This window comes from Jaculus jaculus, chromosome 13 (assembly GCF_020740685.1).
Source record: "Jaculus jaculus isolate mJacJac1 chromosome 13, mJacJac1.mat.Y.cur, whole genome shotgun sequence".
Lineage (NCBI taxonomy): Eukaryota > Metazoa > Chordata > Mammalia > Rodentia > Dipodidae > Jaculus > Jaculus jaculus.
Genome location: NC_059114.1, coordinates 23,041,763 through 23,059,490, shown reverse-complemented (window position 1 = coordinate 23,059,490; position 17,728 = coordinate 23,041,763). Strand labels below are relative to the sequence as shown.

General features: G+C 50.3%; 1 protein-coding gene across 1 annotated transcript in view; it reads right to left on the bottom strand.

The window, feature by feature from the left end:
- The window catches only part of Cux2 (cut like homeobox 2), a 275,735-nt gene that overhangs the window by 51,946 nt on the left and 206,061 nt on the right, over positions 1-17,728 (bottom strand). The window contains exon 4 of the mRNA XM_045132651.1: positions 13,856-13,934. Coding sequence (XP_044988586.1) covers positions 13,856-13,934 — 79 coding nt within the window. The remainder of the gene's footprint in view (positions 1-13,855; positions 13,935-17,728) is intronic.

The following is a 17,728-nucleotide window of genomic DNA, read 5'->3' as shown; positions in this document are numbered from 1 at the left end:
AGTGACCGGTGCGCCGTGCTGGGGTGCTGTTGCCAAGAGACACATTCAGGGCTCTGCTGGAGTGGGCCGCCCTCTGCCCCTCACCCATATTTCATACATCTAAGACCACCTGACATCAGCTTCCAAGGACTGGCCAGCATATGCTCCTGGTCCACCTCTCGGTCTCCGTTTCTGGTGTGTGAAATGGGACAAGCCACTGCCTTCCAGGGGAAGGGGTTGGGGCGTGACGCCAGGCATGTGTCTACCAAAAGCCCTCCCTGGTGGGGCTCAGACAGATGGTACAATGGATAAAGCACTTGCCAGGGAAGCATGAGTCCCTGGGTTTGGATCCCCAGAACCCATGGAAAGCTGGATGCTATTGTCTGCAATTCCAGCAGGCACCCAAGGAGAGAAGGGAGGTGGAGATGGGTGCATCTCCTAGAAGTTCGTGGGCCAGCTAGCCTGGTGACCAACGAGACCCTGCCTCACACTATGTGGAAGGTGAGCTCTGACTCCAGAAGTTGTCCTCTGATCTCTCTACACATATGCTGTGGCATGTGTACACACACACACACACACACACACACACACATCATACGCCATACCTGTAGAGACATACACACAACAAAACAAAACAAAATTTAAAAAAAAATTGTGGGGGCTGGAGAGATGGCTTAGCGGTTAAGTGCTTGCCTGTGAAGCCAAAGGACCCTGGTGCGAGGCTCGATTCCCCAGGACCCATGTTAGCCAGATTCACAAGAGGGCACACGCGCCTGGAGTTCATTTGCAGTGGCTGGAGGCCCTGGCATGCCCAATCTCTCTATATATATCTTCTTCTTTCTCTCTGTTGCTCTCAAATAAATAAATAAAAATTTCATTAAAAAAATCCTTAAAAAAAAACCTTGGGGATCTGGAAGCCAGTCTGAGTGGGCAACACAGGGCCCATGGACCAGCTGTAGAATGGCTGTACTTTGTGTAAAGTACAATTGCACCTCAGCACACGACACCTGTGGAGTTGGGCAAGATGGGAGGATTGGTGAGCAGGTAGATCCCACAGCTGGGGACAGGGCTGACCCATGGGTTGTGGGAAGCGAAGCTTGCTGTGGGAAAAGTGGGCTATATATAGAGGGCATGGCATAGGAGGCCACTGCTCAGCAACAGTGGGCAGCTGGGAAGCAGAGGCAGGCGGGAGATGCCAGTTAGACAGGGAGCATGGGTGGTATGTGGGTGACAATGTCCTCTCAAATCTGTGTTCATCTGGAACCTCAGAACGTGACCTGAGATGGGAACAGGCTCTATGCAGATGGGAACCAAAGACCGTTGTCCCGAAGAGAAGGGGGACAGCGGGAGGAGCCCCAAGACGCCAGCCACATGCATGGCAGACAGTTCTCAGCCTCAAGGAGCCCCCAGCCCATGCTGCCTTTAGGCTCTGGGCCCCAGAACTGCAAGGATATGGTCCTGCCACCACCCGGTTGGTGGCAGTTTGTGGGACAGACAGCAGTAGCGGCCCTGGGAACTGTCCCTGTGTTCTGGACACTGCAGACTGGAGCCAGGTGGCATGGCAGCTGTGTTGAACAAGAGCTCAGGATCCAGCCTTTCTGCCCAGCTCTGTCACTAGCAAGCTTGGCAGTCCTTGGCAGCTAGCCATGTCCCCGTAATGTCTGCCCTGTTGTGGTCTGCCTTCTCTTTCTCTCTTTGATCGATTGATTCATTGATTTGTAGACTGCCTATGTAACCCCAGCTACACAGCACTTGAGATCCTCCTGCCTCAGTCTCCTGAGTGCTTCGGTGACAGGCATGTCACAAAGTCTGGCAGTCTGTCATTTCGTGCTAGGGATGGGTCCCGGGGTTTCAGGCATGCTAGGCCAGTGCTCCGTTGATGAGCCTCGCCCCAGCCCTCCCTCTTTTTTTTAAATTTAATTTTTATTTATTTAAATATTTATTTGATAGAGAAAGAGGGAGCGAAAGAGAGAGAGAGAGAGAGAGAGAGACAGAATGGGTGCACTAGGGCCTCCAGCCGCTGCAAATAAATTCCAGACACATGTGCCCTCTTGTATATCTGGCTAATGTGGGTCCTGGGGAATCGAACGTAGGTCCTTTGGCTTTGCAGACAAATGCCTTAACTGCTAAGCCATCCTTCCAGCCTCCCTTTTTGTCAAACCAGGGGCTCACTCTAGCTCAGGCTGAGACCTGGAAATCACTATGTAGTCCCAGGCTGGCCTCAAAATCACAGTGATCCTCCTGTCTCAGCCTCCCAAGTGCTGGGATTGCAGGCGTGCCTCTCATGACCTTATCATAAACTGGTCACATCCCTCCCTGGTGCTAAGGCCCTGTTCACAGGAACTGGCAGGGAGGACTGTCTTTGGGGGGGGGGAGATGCAATTCCACGTGTGACACGTGACAACAACCTGCCAGCCTGAGGAGGGAAGGAAGTCCCTCACTCAAGGCTAACTTCCCTCCTCGCTGCTGTTCACGCGCCTCCTGTGTCGGGGAGATGAACCCTTTCTGGAAGAGAAGGAAGTGCATCCTGGCTCTGGCCCTCCTGCGGAGGCTGTGGGCTGAGTGGGGTCCCAGCCAGCTCTGAGAAGCACATATGTGACATGGAGGATCATTTACTTTCCCTGATGTCTTCCACTCCATTTCTTCCCTGAGAGGAACTCATTTATTCCCCCATTCCACATTTAGGAGACAACTCTGGAGCCCTGAGCCTGCACCCAGTTGTTGGGAATAGGGTTTGCGAAGAAAAACACGACTAACCTCACGATCCCCCCAGGGCTCCCCGCTCACTTTCCCTCGTGGGTGTTACTGTGAGCACTAGCCACGCGGCACCAGGTGCCACGAGCAAACACAGACTGAGAGACAAGACAAGAACTCCCTTGACCTGGCACGTTGTCCCCAGATGAGCCGGCAGTGCTGGGGTCTGGGTCCCTTGCTTTCCTTATGTCCTCTTTTTCCCAGGGCAGGGGCTGGCCTGTCACATCGGAGCTGTTCAATAAACGTGGGTTGTCTGAGAAGTGTGGTATGCGAGGCTGAGGGCTCTGTTTGGAGGTGTGTGAGGCAGGCACTGACCCCTACGCTTGTGACCATGCTGCAGCTATCGAAGAGTCCAGGCCACAGACAGGAAAGGTTCGAGAAAGTGACTGAACATGTTCACCTCACTGCCTGAAGGGTCTCTAAGACAAATGATGTAGGCGGTTTCTAGAAGGTGGGATAGGTGGGAGAGGGCTCTCCCCGCCAAGCCTGATGGATGCAGCCCTGACAGCACCCAGGTTGCACTTCGTTCAGACCGGCTGCGGACTTACAGCTTCCAGGGCTGGGAGGTGAGGGGTATGTGTGGTACCGGGTTGGTCTCCTGTTGCGCAAACTTTCCTATAGCCACTCACTATTTTTTAAAATTTTTATTTATTTGAGAGTGACAGAGAGAGAGAGAGAGAGAGAGAGAGAGAGAGAGGGAGAGAGAGAATGAGAATATGGACATGCCAGGGCCTCCAGCCACTGCAAACGAACTCCAAATGCGTACGCCCCCTTGTGCATCTGGCTAACGTGGGTCTTGGGGAATCGAGCCTCGAACCGGGGTCCTTAGGCTTCACAGGCAAGTGCTTAACCGCTAAGCCATTTCTCCAGCCCCACTCACTTATTTTTATTGAGTCAAACTTTCAGTTTCAGACATGGGTTCTCCCCTTGCCACGGACTTCCTGAGGACAGGCCGTGTGCTGGCAAAGGTCAGGGCTGTGGAATGGAGCAGTGAGTCAGAGGAGAGCCCCGATTTCCTGGGACCAACACTCAGAGGAGATAGAGGGGCAAGGGACGGAAGGGGCTGCAGCGGTAATGGGGGTGTGCGCTGTAGGAGCATGCTGATGGGAAAGCTGAACAGAGCAGACCTGTCTACGGGGTAACATCTGAGCACAGCTTGCTAGGAGACAGAGAAGAATATTCTAGATACAGGACAGATCACGAGAAACAGTCCAAGTGGGGGCTGAGGAGGGGAGCTTTCCTTGCTTGACACCCCCACCCTCTTGGGTTACGCTCCTAGTAACACGGTCCAGTTTTCAGATGAGGATGTGGGCCTGCTAGATCTCAGTGAATCCTTATGACCTGGTTCAAACATGAGTTTCCGGTGATCACCCCCCAAAAGGCAGCAACAGTGGACCCCCATGTCTAGGAAGCTGGGGCCTAAGGCAGACAAGCACGCACTTAGTATCCCAAGTGTGGGAAATACTCAGAGGAACCTGGGCACTTTGCAAATGTTAATACCTCACTGTCCATCATATGAGACACACTTCCATCCCCCATCACCTGAGACACACTTCCACCCTCATCACGTGAGACACACTTCCATCCTCCGTCACGTGAGACACACTTCCATCCCCATCACGTGAGACACACTTCCATCCCCATCACGTGAGACACACTTCCACCCTCATCACGTGAGACACACTTCCATCCTCCGTCACGTGAGACACACTTCCATCCCCATCACGTGAGACACACTTCCATCCTCATCACGTGAGACACACTTCCATCCTCCGTCACGTGAGACACACTTCCATCCCCATCACGTGAGACACACTTCTATCACTCCACTTTCCACATGAGAATGTTGAGGCTCATGCTCAGGGTCACGGGAGCAAGAAAAGGCAGCATTTGAACCTGGCCTTCTTGCCTGCTAGCATTGCCTGAAAACTCACAACCTGTGTCATATGCACATGCTCTACCCGGCAATCAGCCTGGTATGTTCTTATGTGGCTCAACTTTTTACACTTGAGCTTAGCCAAAAGTCTAAGAAGTGATCAGGGTTTTGTTTTAGAACTTAAAAATATTTTAGCTGGGTGTGGTGGTGCACACCTTTAATCCCAGCACTTGGAGGCAGAGCTAGGTGGATGGCCATAAATCCGAGGCCATCCTGAGACTACATAGTGAATTCCAGGTCAGACTTACCTCAAAAAAACAAAGAAACAAACAAACAAAATTTTAAGGTGCCTGGGAAGATGGCTCAGTGGATAGTACTTGAGTTTGGAACCCCAGACCCTGTGTAAGAAAGCGAGAAGCCACTGGCTTCTGTAAACCCAGCACATCGACAGTAGCAAGAAAGGGATGCCAAGACAGGAGAATTTCCTGGAAGCCTTCTGGTCAGCAAGCCTGGCGAACACATGAGAAACCCTGCCTCAAAGAGAGCAAGCAGAAGGTGAGGACCGACTCGGGAAGGCTGTTCTCTGACCTCCACACGTGCCTACCCTTAGGCACATAATACATGCTGGAAAATACAAAAAATATTTTAAAGGAATTCCAACTGAGCATTTCTAATCTGGAATTTGAAATTCTCCAAAACCTAAAACTTTTTTTTTCTTTTCTTTTTTTTTTTTTTTTTTGGTGTGCACATGGAGGCTAGGGGTCCTTGCCTTCCACCTTGTTTAAGCAGGATCTCTTACTCACCATTTTGTTTGCCAGACTGGCTGGCCAGGGAGCTTCTGGGAGATTCTCCTATCTCCACCTTCCTACTCGCTCTAGACGTGCTGGGATTCCCAACGCCCGTGCTTTGCATGGTTTCTGGGGATCTGAACTCAGGTCCTTGGGCAGCAGGCGCTTCATGCCCTGGGCCACCTCTGTAGCTCACCGACACGGTGCCTTAGCGGCAGGTTTTGCACCGTGAAGCTTTGAGGCCCACAGCTGCTAAAGTCTTCTACAACTTACCTTCAGGCTGTGTGCGAGGCATGCACTAGGTGGAAGGGGAGTTCGGGGTTAAACCCCAGCCCCATCCCCAGACCTCTCGCTGCAAACATGCGAACACCCCAGAGCTAAAGGAAACCCTGCTGGTCCCAAGCACTTTGGATGGGAGTACTCAACCAGTCCTTTCACTCGACATTGTAAACAGAAAACTGGGATTTCCTATCACATGTAGACGTTGTCTCCGCCATAAAAATAGATACAAAGCTGGGCGGACCCGCAGTCCCAGCTACTTGGGGGTTTGAGCGGGGGGGACAGCTTGATTCGAACCTGGGAGTTTCAGGCCAGCTGGGCAACATGGCCAGGTCCGGTCTTGGGACAAAACAATAGAGCAGGAAACCCCCGATGAGAAAACAAGCAAGACAACCGATGATGGGCTGGGAGATGGCTCAGTGGTTTTACCTGCTTGTTTGTAAAGCCTGCCAGCCTGGGTTCAATTCCCTGGTACTCACATAAAGCCAGATGCATTAAGCATGCATATGGAGTTCAGTTGCAGTGGCAAGAGATCCTGGAATGTCCCCCGCCTCTCTCTCTTTATCTCCCTCCCTCCCTTTCCCTTCCTCTTTCAGCAAATAAATAATAATAATAATAATAATCAACCAATGCTATTAAGTTCTATTCTGACCCTGCTGCCCACTGGGGCCCAAAGGGGAGCCTGCGGGTGTCTGTGGTATACAGGGCACTGTGCGATTGCTAGGGTTGTCCCTGGCAGGAAGTGGAGAGGTGACCGCTGTCACATCCGCAGCGTGCTCGGAAGGCACAGCCTTGGCTCAGGTGCTGATGCTGCACCTCATCTCCAGGGCTGCCACGAGGAGAAACACAGGTTGCCACCCAGCTCTGGCCTCCACAATGGCCTGGGTCTACATCCAGTGCCACACTAGCCTCACCCAGAGGAGAAGCGCAAACCCCAGCAGCTCCTCGCCTGGTTCCCACCTGGCTCTGCACATGTACCAGAAACCTTCCTGTGACATGGGGCAGCCCAGAGCTGTCAGCGTGGGGCATTCCCTCCCCATATCAATCCTGCGGCTCAGGGCCTAGATGGACCAGGGCGGTGGGGGCTGGTTGCAGGGACGTGATGATCTTCCAGCCAACCTGGATTTGCAAAAGCCGGAACCAAACCCCAAGTGTGTGAACACGGTGAGCCTCGGGTCCATTGGAAACAGCGCTGACGGATATCGATGGATGTGGCCAGAGGTGGTGGCAAGGGTGTGGAGCAGGCTGCCATGGCTCACAGCTGCTGCCTGAAGAGGCCTGGTCTATGCCACCCATGCCACTAGCTGATGCCACTGGTGTCTGTGAGACATCGGGCAGGAGGCGGGGGCTGGGGATGCAGGCAAAGCAGTTCATTCTCCCACCCCCCCACGTCCATCTGAAGGCAAGTGGCATTTGGAGCTTTTTTGGGAAAGCTGGAGTGGGAAGACTGTCCACGAGACAGTTTAGAAACATATATGCAGAGGTATGCATGCGCCCCTCCAAGATAGCGCCCAGACGGGAGCCTGCTCCCATCTGGGCTCGCACTCGGTGCCCGCGTGGGTGGCAGTGAGACTAAGTTTGATCCTTGAGTCTTAACTTTTCTATAGCAGATGGGCGCAGAAGCCCTCCCTGCCGCTGTGAGCCGTGCACCCACCCACTCCTTTCTTCTTGAGCGACCAGAGCTGCCTGATTTTTTTTTTTTTTTTTTTTTTTTTTTTTGGTTTTTCGAGGTAGGGTCTTACTCTAGTCCAGGCTGACCTGGAATTCACTATGGAGTCTCAGGGTGGCCTCGAACTCACAGCAATCCTCCTACCTCTGCCTCCCGAGTGCTGGGATTAAAGGCATGCGCCACCATGCCCGGCGCTGGATTTTTTTGAGGGGGGGGGGTGTCTCCTGGCTTGCAAAGAGCCAGAGAGGCCGGGAATGAGGGTCTTTCTGGCACTGAGCATCTTAGGTTGACAGCAGATGCAGCGATGGCAGCACAAGCAATGGTCACAGTGACCACTATTGACTGAGCAGTGACTGTGTGCCAGGCACTCGCTCAGCCCTTCCAGGGGTACCAAGAGGTGAGTTATCTGTTCCGAGGAGGAAAGGGAGGTTCAGAGAGGTAGAGACAGTCACTCAAAGCCACCTAACCACCGGGGCCAAAACTGAAACCCATGGGTGCTATAATGAAGATACAGCCCCTGTCGATGGAGGCGCGTGGTGAGCGCCAGGTGGTCAGTGATGGTGCGCGCCTTGCCCAACCCCACCTCTGTGGTGGGGTAGAGGGCTGGCCCATTGCTGAACGCATAGCATGGGTTGATGTGTGAGTGCCAGGCACCAGGCAGGGTGCCCTTTGCTGCTCAGGGACCCCGTCCCCTGGCCCTGTAGTGATGGATGAATACAGTCCACGTTTTATAAAATGGCCTAGCGGGGCACTGACCCAGCTCTGCAGGAGGTCTTTCAGCCCAGAGCTCCCCTCTCCTTCCCCAGCCCTCCAAGGCTGGGGCTCTCTGGTTGCCCTCAGCTTTGGGGTGCTGGGCTAGCAAGGCCATGTTGGACTCTGTCCTGCTGGCCTCTGCCCTCCAAGGCTTGTGGCCATGAAGCCCCCTTTCTGTGAGGCTCCTGCTTTGGAGCCCTACTCTCCAGCTGGGCAGTTTTCAAAACCCTTTGATTTGTACGTGACTCCTGCAGGGAGGGTGGGATCTGGAGCCTAGGACTGTTCCTCCTCCAGTATTCCTCCACTACGTGACCTCGGGCCAGTGGTTTTAGACCTCTCTGAATCTACAGTGCCTCAGCTGTCCCATGCACAGGTGGGATACTGGGACCCACCTAAATGAGGTGAACACTGTCACACAGAAAGTATCCTAGAAATGCCCCTTCCAATCCAAATTTAAATTAATTTTTTTTTTCAAAGTAGGGTCTCACTCTAGCTCAGGCTGACCTGGAATTCACTATGTAGTCTCAGGGTGGCCTCGAACCCTTGGCGATCCTCCTGTTTCTGCCTCTCAAGTGCTGGATTAAAGGCGTGCGCCACCACACCCGGTTTACCTTTTGAGTGTCTGTGTGTGTGTGTGTGTGTGTGTGTGTGTGTGTGTGTGTGGTGTATGTATGTGCCCGCCCTGTGTGCACACATGCAGAGGCCAAAGAGGAACACTGGGCGTCTACCTCTATGTTCTTTAAGTTATTTCCATGAGACTAAGGGCCTCTAACTGAACCTGTGTTGCAGAATCTCTAATTGAACCCACACCGTTTGTGCATGGTGAGACCAGCTGATCGGTGAACCTGGTGGTCTGCTCCCGCCAGAGCTTGGATTACAGGCACGTAGTCATGCCGGGCTTTTTACACGGATGCTGGGGATCCCATGCTTGCTCAGCAAGTGCTTTTACTCCCTGTGGTGGCTTGATTCAGGTGTCCCCCATAAACTAAGGCGTTCCGAATGCTAGGTTTCCAGCTGATGGAGATTTGGGAGTTAACACCTCCTGGAGAGACTGTATTGTTGGGGTGTTATAGCCAGTGTTTGGCACACTCTCCTTGATGCTATTGTGCATCTTATGTTGGCCAGGGGGTGATGTCCACCCTCTGCTCATGCCATCGTTTCCCCCTGCCATCGTGGAGCTTCCCCTCGAGCCTGTAAGCCAAAATGAATCTCTTTTTCCCAGAAGCTGCTCTTGGTTGGGTGAGTTCTCCCAGCAATGTGAACCGGACTGTGACACTCACTGAGTCATCTACCCTCCCCCTTCTCTTAAACATGCGCATGTGTGCGCATGCGTGCATGCAGGCCAGAGGACAACCTCCGGTGCCACTCATTTGTTAGGAACACCATCTACCTTTTTTTTTTTAATTAATTTTTTTTTAAATTTATATATTTGAGAGCGACAGACACAGAGAGAAAGACAGATAGAGGGAGAGAGAGAGAATGGGCGCGCCAGGGCTTCCAGCCTCTGCAAACGAACTCCAGACGCGTGCGCCCCCTTGTGCATCTGGCTAATAGGGGAGAGGAGAAGAGAAGTCAAAGCCATTGGCCAGTTTCTTGTTATACTAAAATCTCTCTTCCCCAGGGCTATGAAGTATCATATCCACTAGATGGTGCTAAAATTAGTCATTTGGGACAAAAACCCAAACTATCCTTAGCCTTCCTATTTCCATCCAAATATATTTCAGATATTTTGTATGGTTCAGATCATAAGAATTGAAAAGATCACAAAAATACTTAGGAAAAAAGCAACCCCAAACTCCTCTAACAAATGTTTTAAATGGTGGAGAATGCCTTTAATCCCAGCACTTGGGAGGCAGAGGTAGGAGGATCACCATGAGTTCAAGGCTACCCTGAGTGAATTCCAGGTCAGCCTGGGCTAGAGTGAAACCTTACCTTGAAAAACCAAAAATAAAAAAAATTAAGAAAAAACCAGGGAAATGCAGAAAGATTTGGTAAGACCCTCTATTTTCTATAAATATTTGTTTGAACATCTGCCATATTCTAGATATAAGAGACATTATAAATAAGGTCAAAAAGCAAAAGTCAGTTTAGCGGGGAGGGTAAGTTACAAAATATGTCTACTGGCACAAAGTCTACTGCCCCTAATATGCAAAAAGCACCGACAGATCAATAATCTAGTCTCCAACAGAAAGATGACCAAAGGATAAACACACTGGTTATGTACACGAGAATAAATATAGATGGTTCATAAACAACGAAATGACATTCTGCTAACTAGTTAATAAAAGAGGGCAATAGACGTCAACATGGAGAAGAGGAACTGTGATTGTCCTGACCCGGGACTTTGGAGCTGTGATCAGTATGGGGCTGCCGTATATTTTCTTTCCCACAATAGCACTTTGCTTTCTCACATGAGCGCCCTAAAAGCCCAGCGGAGAAAGAAGCCCTGGGACTAGTCTGTCCAGCTGCTGGAGAGCCTGTCGATCCGGCAAGTAAGTTTCCAGTCTGGATCTCACAGGGAAGCCGGATGCTGGCGACGGGAAGGGGAACCAGGCACACAGATCGCAGGAGAATCAGGACTGTTTTGTAGCAGAACTTTGGGGCAAGACTGGGGCGGGGAGGAGGGAGGAGGTTTAGCAACAAATTGCATTTCTAGAAGGTTTTCTTTTCCTTCAGACTTTCTGCCTTTCAGGGCTGTGTACAATTTCTACTTCTATGCCTGGGGAGATAAACTTAGCAACCCTTAAACCCTGTTGGCCACACAGGTGCCCACACGGCTCCCCCAGCATCCTAGGGACAGAACCTCGTGTGATCATGGAGTACACTAGCAACACTCACACCCTGGTGTCCACGATTCTGCTAAATGCTCTCATGCACGGAATGTGGAATCCTCTTGTCAACTGATGGGCAGGTGCTCTGACACCCCCCCTTTTCTAAAGACAGAAACCACCGCTCAGAGACGGTAAAGCTCCTGGTAAAAGGCCACCCAGCAGAACACACCTAGTGTACAGTCCCACCTGGGTGTTATCTACCACTGTGGCCTGAGCCGTCACCCCTCTGCTGACCAGCCCTGTCCCCAGACAAGTTGCAGAGCGAGAAACACCTTGCCAAGAGCATCAAGACCCACATCCAAGTTTTCAAAACTCAAAGAAAAGCAGAGATGCATTTTGGACCACTCACCTGTCTTCCCGTCTGCTCAGCTGCACGCGTCTGCCTGCCCCCCGCCCCCCATCCTGTCCTTCTTTTGTTCCCGTCTTTCCTTCTCCTCTCCACTAGTCACTTGGTCCCCAAGTTAGCCTTCCGAAGCCGGGTCGGTACCCAGTGACTTGGTGCATGTGGTGAAGACTTTTAGCTGTCACCACAGCAAGCCGAAGCTGGGAGGTTTAAATCAAATCTTCCTTCACAACAATGACATTAATTATGCTTTTAACACGTTTTACTGCTTTTTTTCCTCACTTCACGCCACATCTGTGTGAACAATATCCAAAAGATTTACGGGTTTCTTTCGTAATTACAGATACACAGGCTGAGCACTTATCAAAATACTCGCTGAGCCATCAGCTCGTGCCTCGTTCCCTGCCAGAGATCTGGGCTGGCAGCAGTCAGTCACACAAAAAGCGTCGACTCAGGACTTGTGTGGGGCTGGGGTGGGGGGATTGCCACAAATAATACGCCTGTCAAGAAAGAGACGAAAGGGAGCGAATGTACCCCGCCTGTGTTGGAGCATTTGGGGCTCTCATGCAGAGGATGGGGGGGCAGCCAACAATGAGACTCTGAGCTCCCCCTCCAAACCACATCTGACATTTGGTTCTTGTGTCTGAGGATAAAATTTAATGAGAACAAAAATATGTCTTCCCAATTCCCCTAAGAAATCATTAAAACATTTTGTTATTCTTAAATGTCTCGAAAATGAATTAGTGCCCCTGAAGGGGCTGTTTGTGTGGCGCATCTCCATCAGTTAAGGTGCCTCGTTTTCCAGCTTGGTGACAGCTGGGGATGTCCCCCCACCCTCTGTTTCACGGTGGGTGGGGGGAGAGATGGGAAGTTAGACATATGGAGTCAGCACTAGGCTCCAAGTGACCCGCCACACTCCCAGGCTCTGGGGACAGGGGCAAGAGACCACATGGATCTTCGAGAAGGTTCCATCCATTTCAGTCTTAGGAGCTCATGTGGCTCTTGGCTGTAACAGCCTGGGGTCTAGAAAGATGAGGTTCCTGTGGTCACTCCTGAATCAGAGCCTTATTTCCCTTTTCATTTAGAGTTTTTCTTTTCTTGAGGCTGGCCTGGAACAGCGCCTTCTGTCTCACTGTCCTGGGTACTGGGATGACAGGCATGAGCCACCACACCTGGCCTGAAGCCTCATTTCTGCTCTGTCCCTCTATATCCCAAGCCCTAGATTGGCAGTTCCCAGAGGCTTTCAATAGCAGGTTATCTGAATGACAGCCTGGGCACCATGTCACCTGAGGAAGGCTAGATTCTTGTTTCTGGGTCAACAAATGGGACTATGTCGGGGACAGGCCCTCTGTGCTTAGCAGGATGTCCTCAAATGGGTCACACCTGTGTGATTCCCCCCAGACCGAAATCAACATCCCTCCTGCATAGTGACCCAGCCCCGTCAGGACCTCAGCCCTCCAGGGGCATTACTGCCTTGCCTCCCAATAGCACGAGGCCATTTTGTTCAATGGGGTGACAGTCACCGATAGGCCATTATCTTAAAGGGAATTCAGGATATCATGCTGTATGCAGCCTGACCTCTGTCGAACCTTCTTCTGTGGCCAAGAGGAAACCCCACACTCACTAAGCGGCTGCTGCTATGCCACTCCCCTGGGCCCTGTCGCCTGCTGTCTATCTTGGGGATTTGCCTATTATGGAGGTTTCTTTTAAAGGGAATCTCACACTCCATTTGTCTAGCTTCTCTCGCTAAGCAGTGTCTCTCCAGGGTCACCCGCATGCTGTAGCAGCTGTCAGCACTTTGTTCCTTTTCATGGCTGACTTGCATTCCAAAGTGTGAGGTCCACTTCTCCACCCACAGACAGGGGCCCGGTTTGCTCTGGCCACTGTGAGCAGAGATAGTGGACTGGCTTGTGCTGTTCACACTGTCTGTAAATGGAGCCCCGCCTGTGACATGTGTTCCTTTGGGTCTGGCTCCTCCTCACCATAGTGGTTTTGGGGTTAGCACTCTCTTTTTTTATTTTTTAAAAGATTTATTTATTTTTTAGAGAGAGAGGGAGAGAGAGAGAGAGAGAGAGAGAGAGAGAGAGAGATTGAGAATGGGCATGCCAGGGCCTCTAGCCACTGAAAACAAACTCCAGACACATGCACCACCATGTGCATCTGGCTTATGTGGGACCTGGAGAATTGAACCTATGTCCTTAGGCTTTGCAGGCATGTGCCTTAACTGCTAAGCCATCTCTCCAGTCCTAGCCCTGTTTCTTATCATCCCCTGCTGGCAGACACCACTGGCCCCTGTCAGGCATCTGTGGCCACAAGAGAAGGACTCCAATGGGCCAGACATGGGCTTCCCCAAAAGATCTAGGTGGGTATTACACCAGGAACCCACCAAGATTCCAACAGGAAACAATGGAGTGAGCTATGAGGACATGTCACACTAAGCTGGGTATGGTCCCAAGCCCCCAGACAGCCTGAACTCCTCCTGGACACCAGGCCTGTCCCTAGATCTCAGCGTCAGGAAACACCCAGGTAACCTGCGCCTGGCTTTTGGTAATCATTCAATGGTGGAGCCCGAGCGGTTCTTACCTGGTGATTCAATTAACTGCTTGTAAACACTCAGGAAAGCCGCCTCTGCCTCCTGACTTCTCTTACTGAGAGCCACCACCTTTGGAAACAAGAGAAAGTGTCACTTGTAGCCATGGCTCTGTGTCTGCTGGCCCATCACTTTCTACCTGCGTGGAGGATGGAGGGGGACGGGCAGAAGTGAAGGTTCCAAATCTAGGTTCTCACATTAGGGAGCTGAGTGTAAAGCTTGGGACCTGTGCAACCAGGCTGTATGACCTTGGGCAAGTCACTACTCCTCTCTGGTGGCTCAGTTAGTTACCTCATTGGTAAAATGTGGGGGCAAATAATAAAGAACCAACCTGGAGTGGGGATTAAATAAACCTGCATAGAACTGTGAAACAGGGCAAGTGCTAGGTTATTAATATCTGCTAGTAATCTCGTTATTCAAGGGCAATGTTGGCAGTTCAACTATGACACATTTTGGGAGAAAGTAGGACATTCCCTTCCCTTTCCTCCCGCCCTCCCTTCTTTCTTTCCTTCCTTCTTCTTCTTCTTCTTTTTTTTTTTTTTTTGAGGTAGGGTCTTGATCTGCCCAGGCTGACCTTGAACTCACAGTGATCTTCCTACTTCTGCCTCTCCAGTGCTGGGATTAAAGGCATGTACCACCACACCCAGCATTTTTTCTTTTCTTTCTTTTTTTGAAGCAGGGTCTCACTCTAGGCTAGCCTGAACTGGACCTCATTCTGTAGCCCAAAGTGGCCTCAAACTCACAGTGATGCTCCTACCTCAGCCTCCCAAGGGCTAAGATTAAAGGTTATGCACCATCATGCCTGGCTGAGAATATTTCTTGCTACTGGAAATTTAAGAGAAATTGTTCAAGTTCTTTTTAAAAAAGGTTTTAAATTTTGGTTTATTTTTATTTTTTTGAGTGAAACAGAGAGAGAGAGAAAGAGGCAGAGAAAGAGAGAGAATCGGTACACCAGGGCCTCCATCCAGTGCAAACAAACTCCAGATGCATGTGCCACCTTGTGCATCTGGCTTACATGGGTACTGGGAAATCGAGCCTCGAACTGAGGTTCTTAGGCTCATAGGCAAGTGCTTAACCACTAAGCAATCTCTCCAGTCCTGTTCAAGTACTTGAAACAAAACAATTTCAGCAAATGTCAGAGAGTAATAGAATTAGGTGAAACAGTCCCTGGTGTACTGACGGCGCTAAATCAACGCTTCCTCTCTGAATGGTTAAGCACAGTGAGGTGCCCAGGCGTTGAAGAGCTATATGCATGTCTTCATCCTGGATTTTTTGTTTGTTTGTTTGTTTGCTTGTTTTATGAGGTAGGGTCTCACTCTAGCTCAGGCTGACTTGGAATTCACTATGTTATCTCAGGCTGGCCTTGAACTCACAGCAATCATCCTACCTCTGCCTCCCCAAGTGCTGGGATTAAAGGCGTGTGCCTCCATGCCAGGCCCATCATGCTCTTGCTCAGGGTTCTTTCTTGTTTGGCCAGTGAGACTTTGTGGAAGATGAATGTCACCCTGCTACACGTGGAGAGACAGCTCTTGAAGGACCAGCAGCTTTGGAACTTCGGGGCTCCGAGCCCTCTCTTTTCTCGGATTTGGCAATGAATTCAGCTGCCTACATCATGGCTCTTGTTGCCCAGTAGCACTGACATGTCCCGGGGCTCCCGTGCCAGGCAGGCCACCAGCCTCAGTCCGTGCCATGGAGCACAGTGGTTGGAGTGAGTGTTCCACTCCCGATGCGGCATGACCCTCTCAGCACCAGCTTCCGCATGGTGAGAGCGCCGGGAGACTGGCTTGTCAGTGTTCCTCTGAGCTGGCATTTCCTGTGACTCCATGGAGCCAGTGAGAGAGCCAAGGGGCACAGTCAATGTGGCAGCCCCAGAGGGCAGCTCAGAGAGCTCTGTCTGCACACAACGGTTGCTCAACATAAGTTTGCTTTTGTGATAGGATCTCATGTAGCCCAGGCTGGCGTTAAACTTGCTATGTAGCTGAGGATGACCTTGACTTTCTGATCCTTCTTTCTCCACCATGCTGTCCAATATGGTTGCCACACTGTCTAATACGAATGTGGCATTATCCAGTGTGGTCACCATGCTATCCACCATGGCCACCACACTGTCCAGTATGACAGCCCATGGTGTTCAACATAGCTTCCACAAGCCACATGTGGCTAGTGGCCACTTGAGCTATAGGGAGTCCAAATCAAGGTGTGCCGTGACTGTGACATACAGAGACTTAGTATATGAAAAAAAGAGATAGTGGAATATCTCATCAGTGTTTTAAAAATTATGGGTTATGCCCCAGTTGCTCAGGAAATAAAACCAGAGATCAATTGCTGGGACCTCTTGAAATTATAAAAATTTTGTACAGCAAAGGACACTGTGAATAGAGCAAAGAGGCAACCTACAGAATGGGAGAAAATCTTTGCCAGCTATACATCTGACAGAGGATTAATATCTAGAGTAACAAAGAACTCAAAAAACTAAATAGTAAGAAATCAAAGAACCCAATTAAAAAATGGGCTATGGAACTAAATAGAGAGTTCTCAAAAGAAGAAATACAGACAGCATATAAACATATAAAAAATGTCCTATATCCTTAGCCACCAGGGAGATGCAGATTAAAACTACATTGAGATTCCATCTCACTCCTGTCAGATTGGCAACCATCATGAAAACAAATGACCATAAATGCTGGGGAGGATGCGAAAAAAGAATCCTTCTACACTGTTGGTGGGAATGCAATCTGGTCCAGCCATTGTGGAAATCAGTGTGGAGATTCCTGAGACAGCTAAAAACAGATCTACCATATGACCCAGTTATACCACTCCTAGGCATATATCCTAAAGACTTGTCTCACTACCTTAGAGATACTTGCTCAACCATGTTTATTGCTGCCCTATTCACAATAGCTGGGAAATGGAACCAGCCTAGACGTCCCTCAACTGATGAGTGGATAATGAAGATGTGGCTCATTTACACAATGGAATTCTACTCAGCAGTAAAGAAAAATAAAATTATGAAATTCGAAGGAAAATGGATGGACCTGGAAAGGATTATACTTAGTGAGGTTATCTGGGCCCAGAAAGCCAAGCATCACATGTTCTCTCTCATATGTGGATCCTAGCTACAAATGATTGGACTTCTATGTAAGTAGGAATAAAACTCAGTAGCAGAGGCCAGTAAGCTAGAAAGGGGATATAACGGGAATAGAAAGGGAGGGAGGGGGGACTTAATAGGATGGTATTGTATATATGTAAGTAGAAGAATAGATTAATGGGGGTGAAAAGGCCTAAGTGAGGTCAGGGGAAGAGAATGAGTAAGGGAAAGGTGGAGGGAGGGCTCATCAAAATATAAGAGGATATAAATAAGTCATATGCAAACCTACTTTGTTTGGACAATGGAACATTCAGAAGCCATAGATTGTTAGTAGAAAATTTTCAGTGCCTGGGATGAGATACCTTCCAGTAAATTGTTGGCCAGGGAGGTCCCTGATAACCCCAAAATGTCACAGGCCATTGCTGAGGCTCTTGGTTTCCCACCAGGAATAGATGGTAAGACCCTATTGCTGAAGACTCCACATACTTGGGCTGCAAGGCCACTGAGAAATCCTGCTGGAGCTGAGCTGAAAACCTCCTTCATGTAGACCAGCCAACAGAAAGCTGGAAAAAGCTACACTGCATGCAGTTCAATAAAGAGACAGAAATCACCAGTGACGATACTCAACAGTGGACACTGCAAACCTCATATTTGGCCAGCCAGGCCAAATGAGCCAATGGTTGCAATAGTGGCACATCTGTTATGGGGGAAACCAACCACCCTCTAATTGAAGGCCCACTCCGTGGGAGGGAACACATCCCTGATACTGAAAACCTAC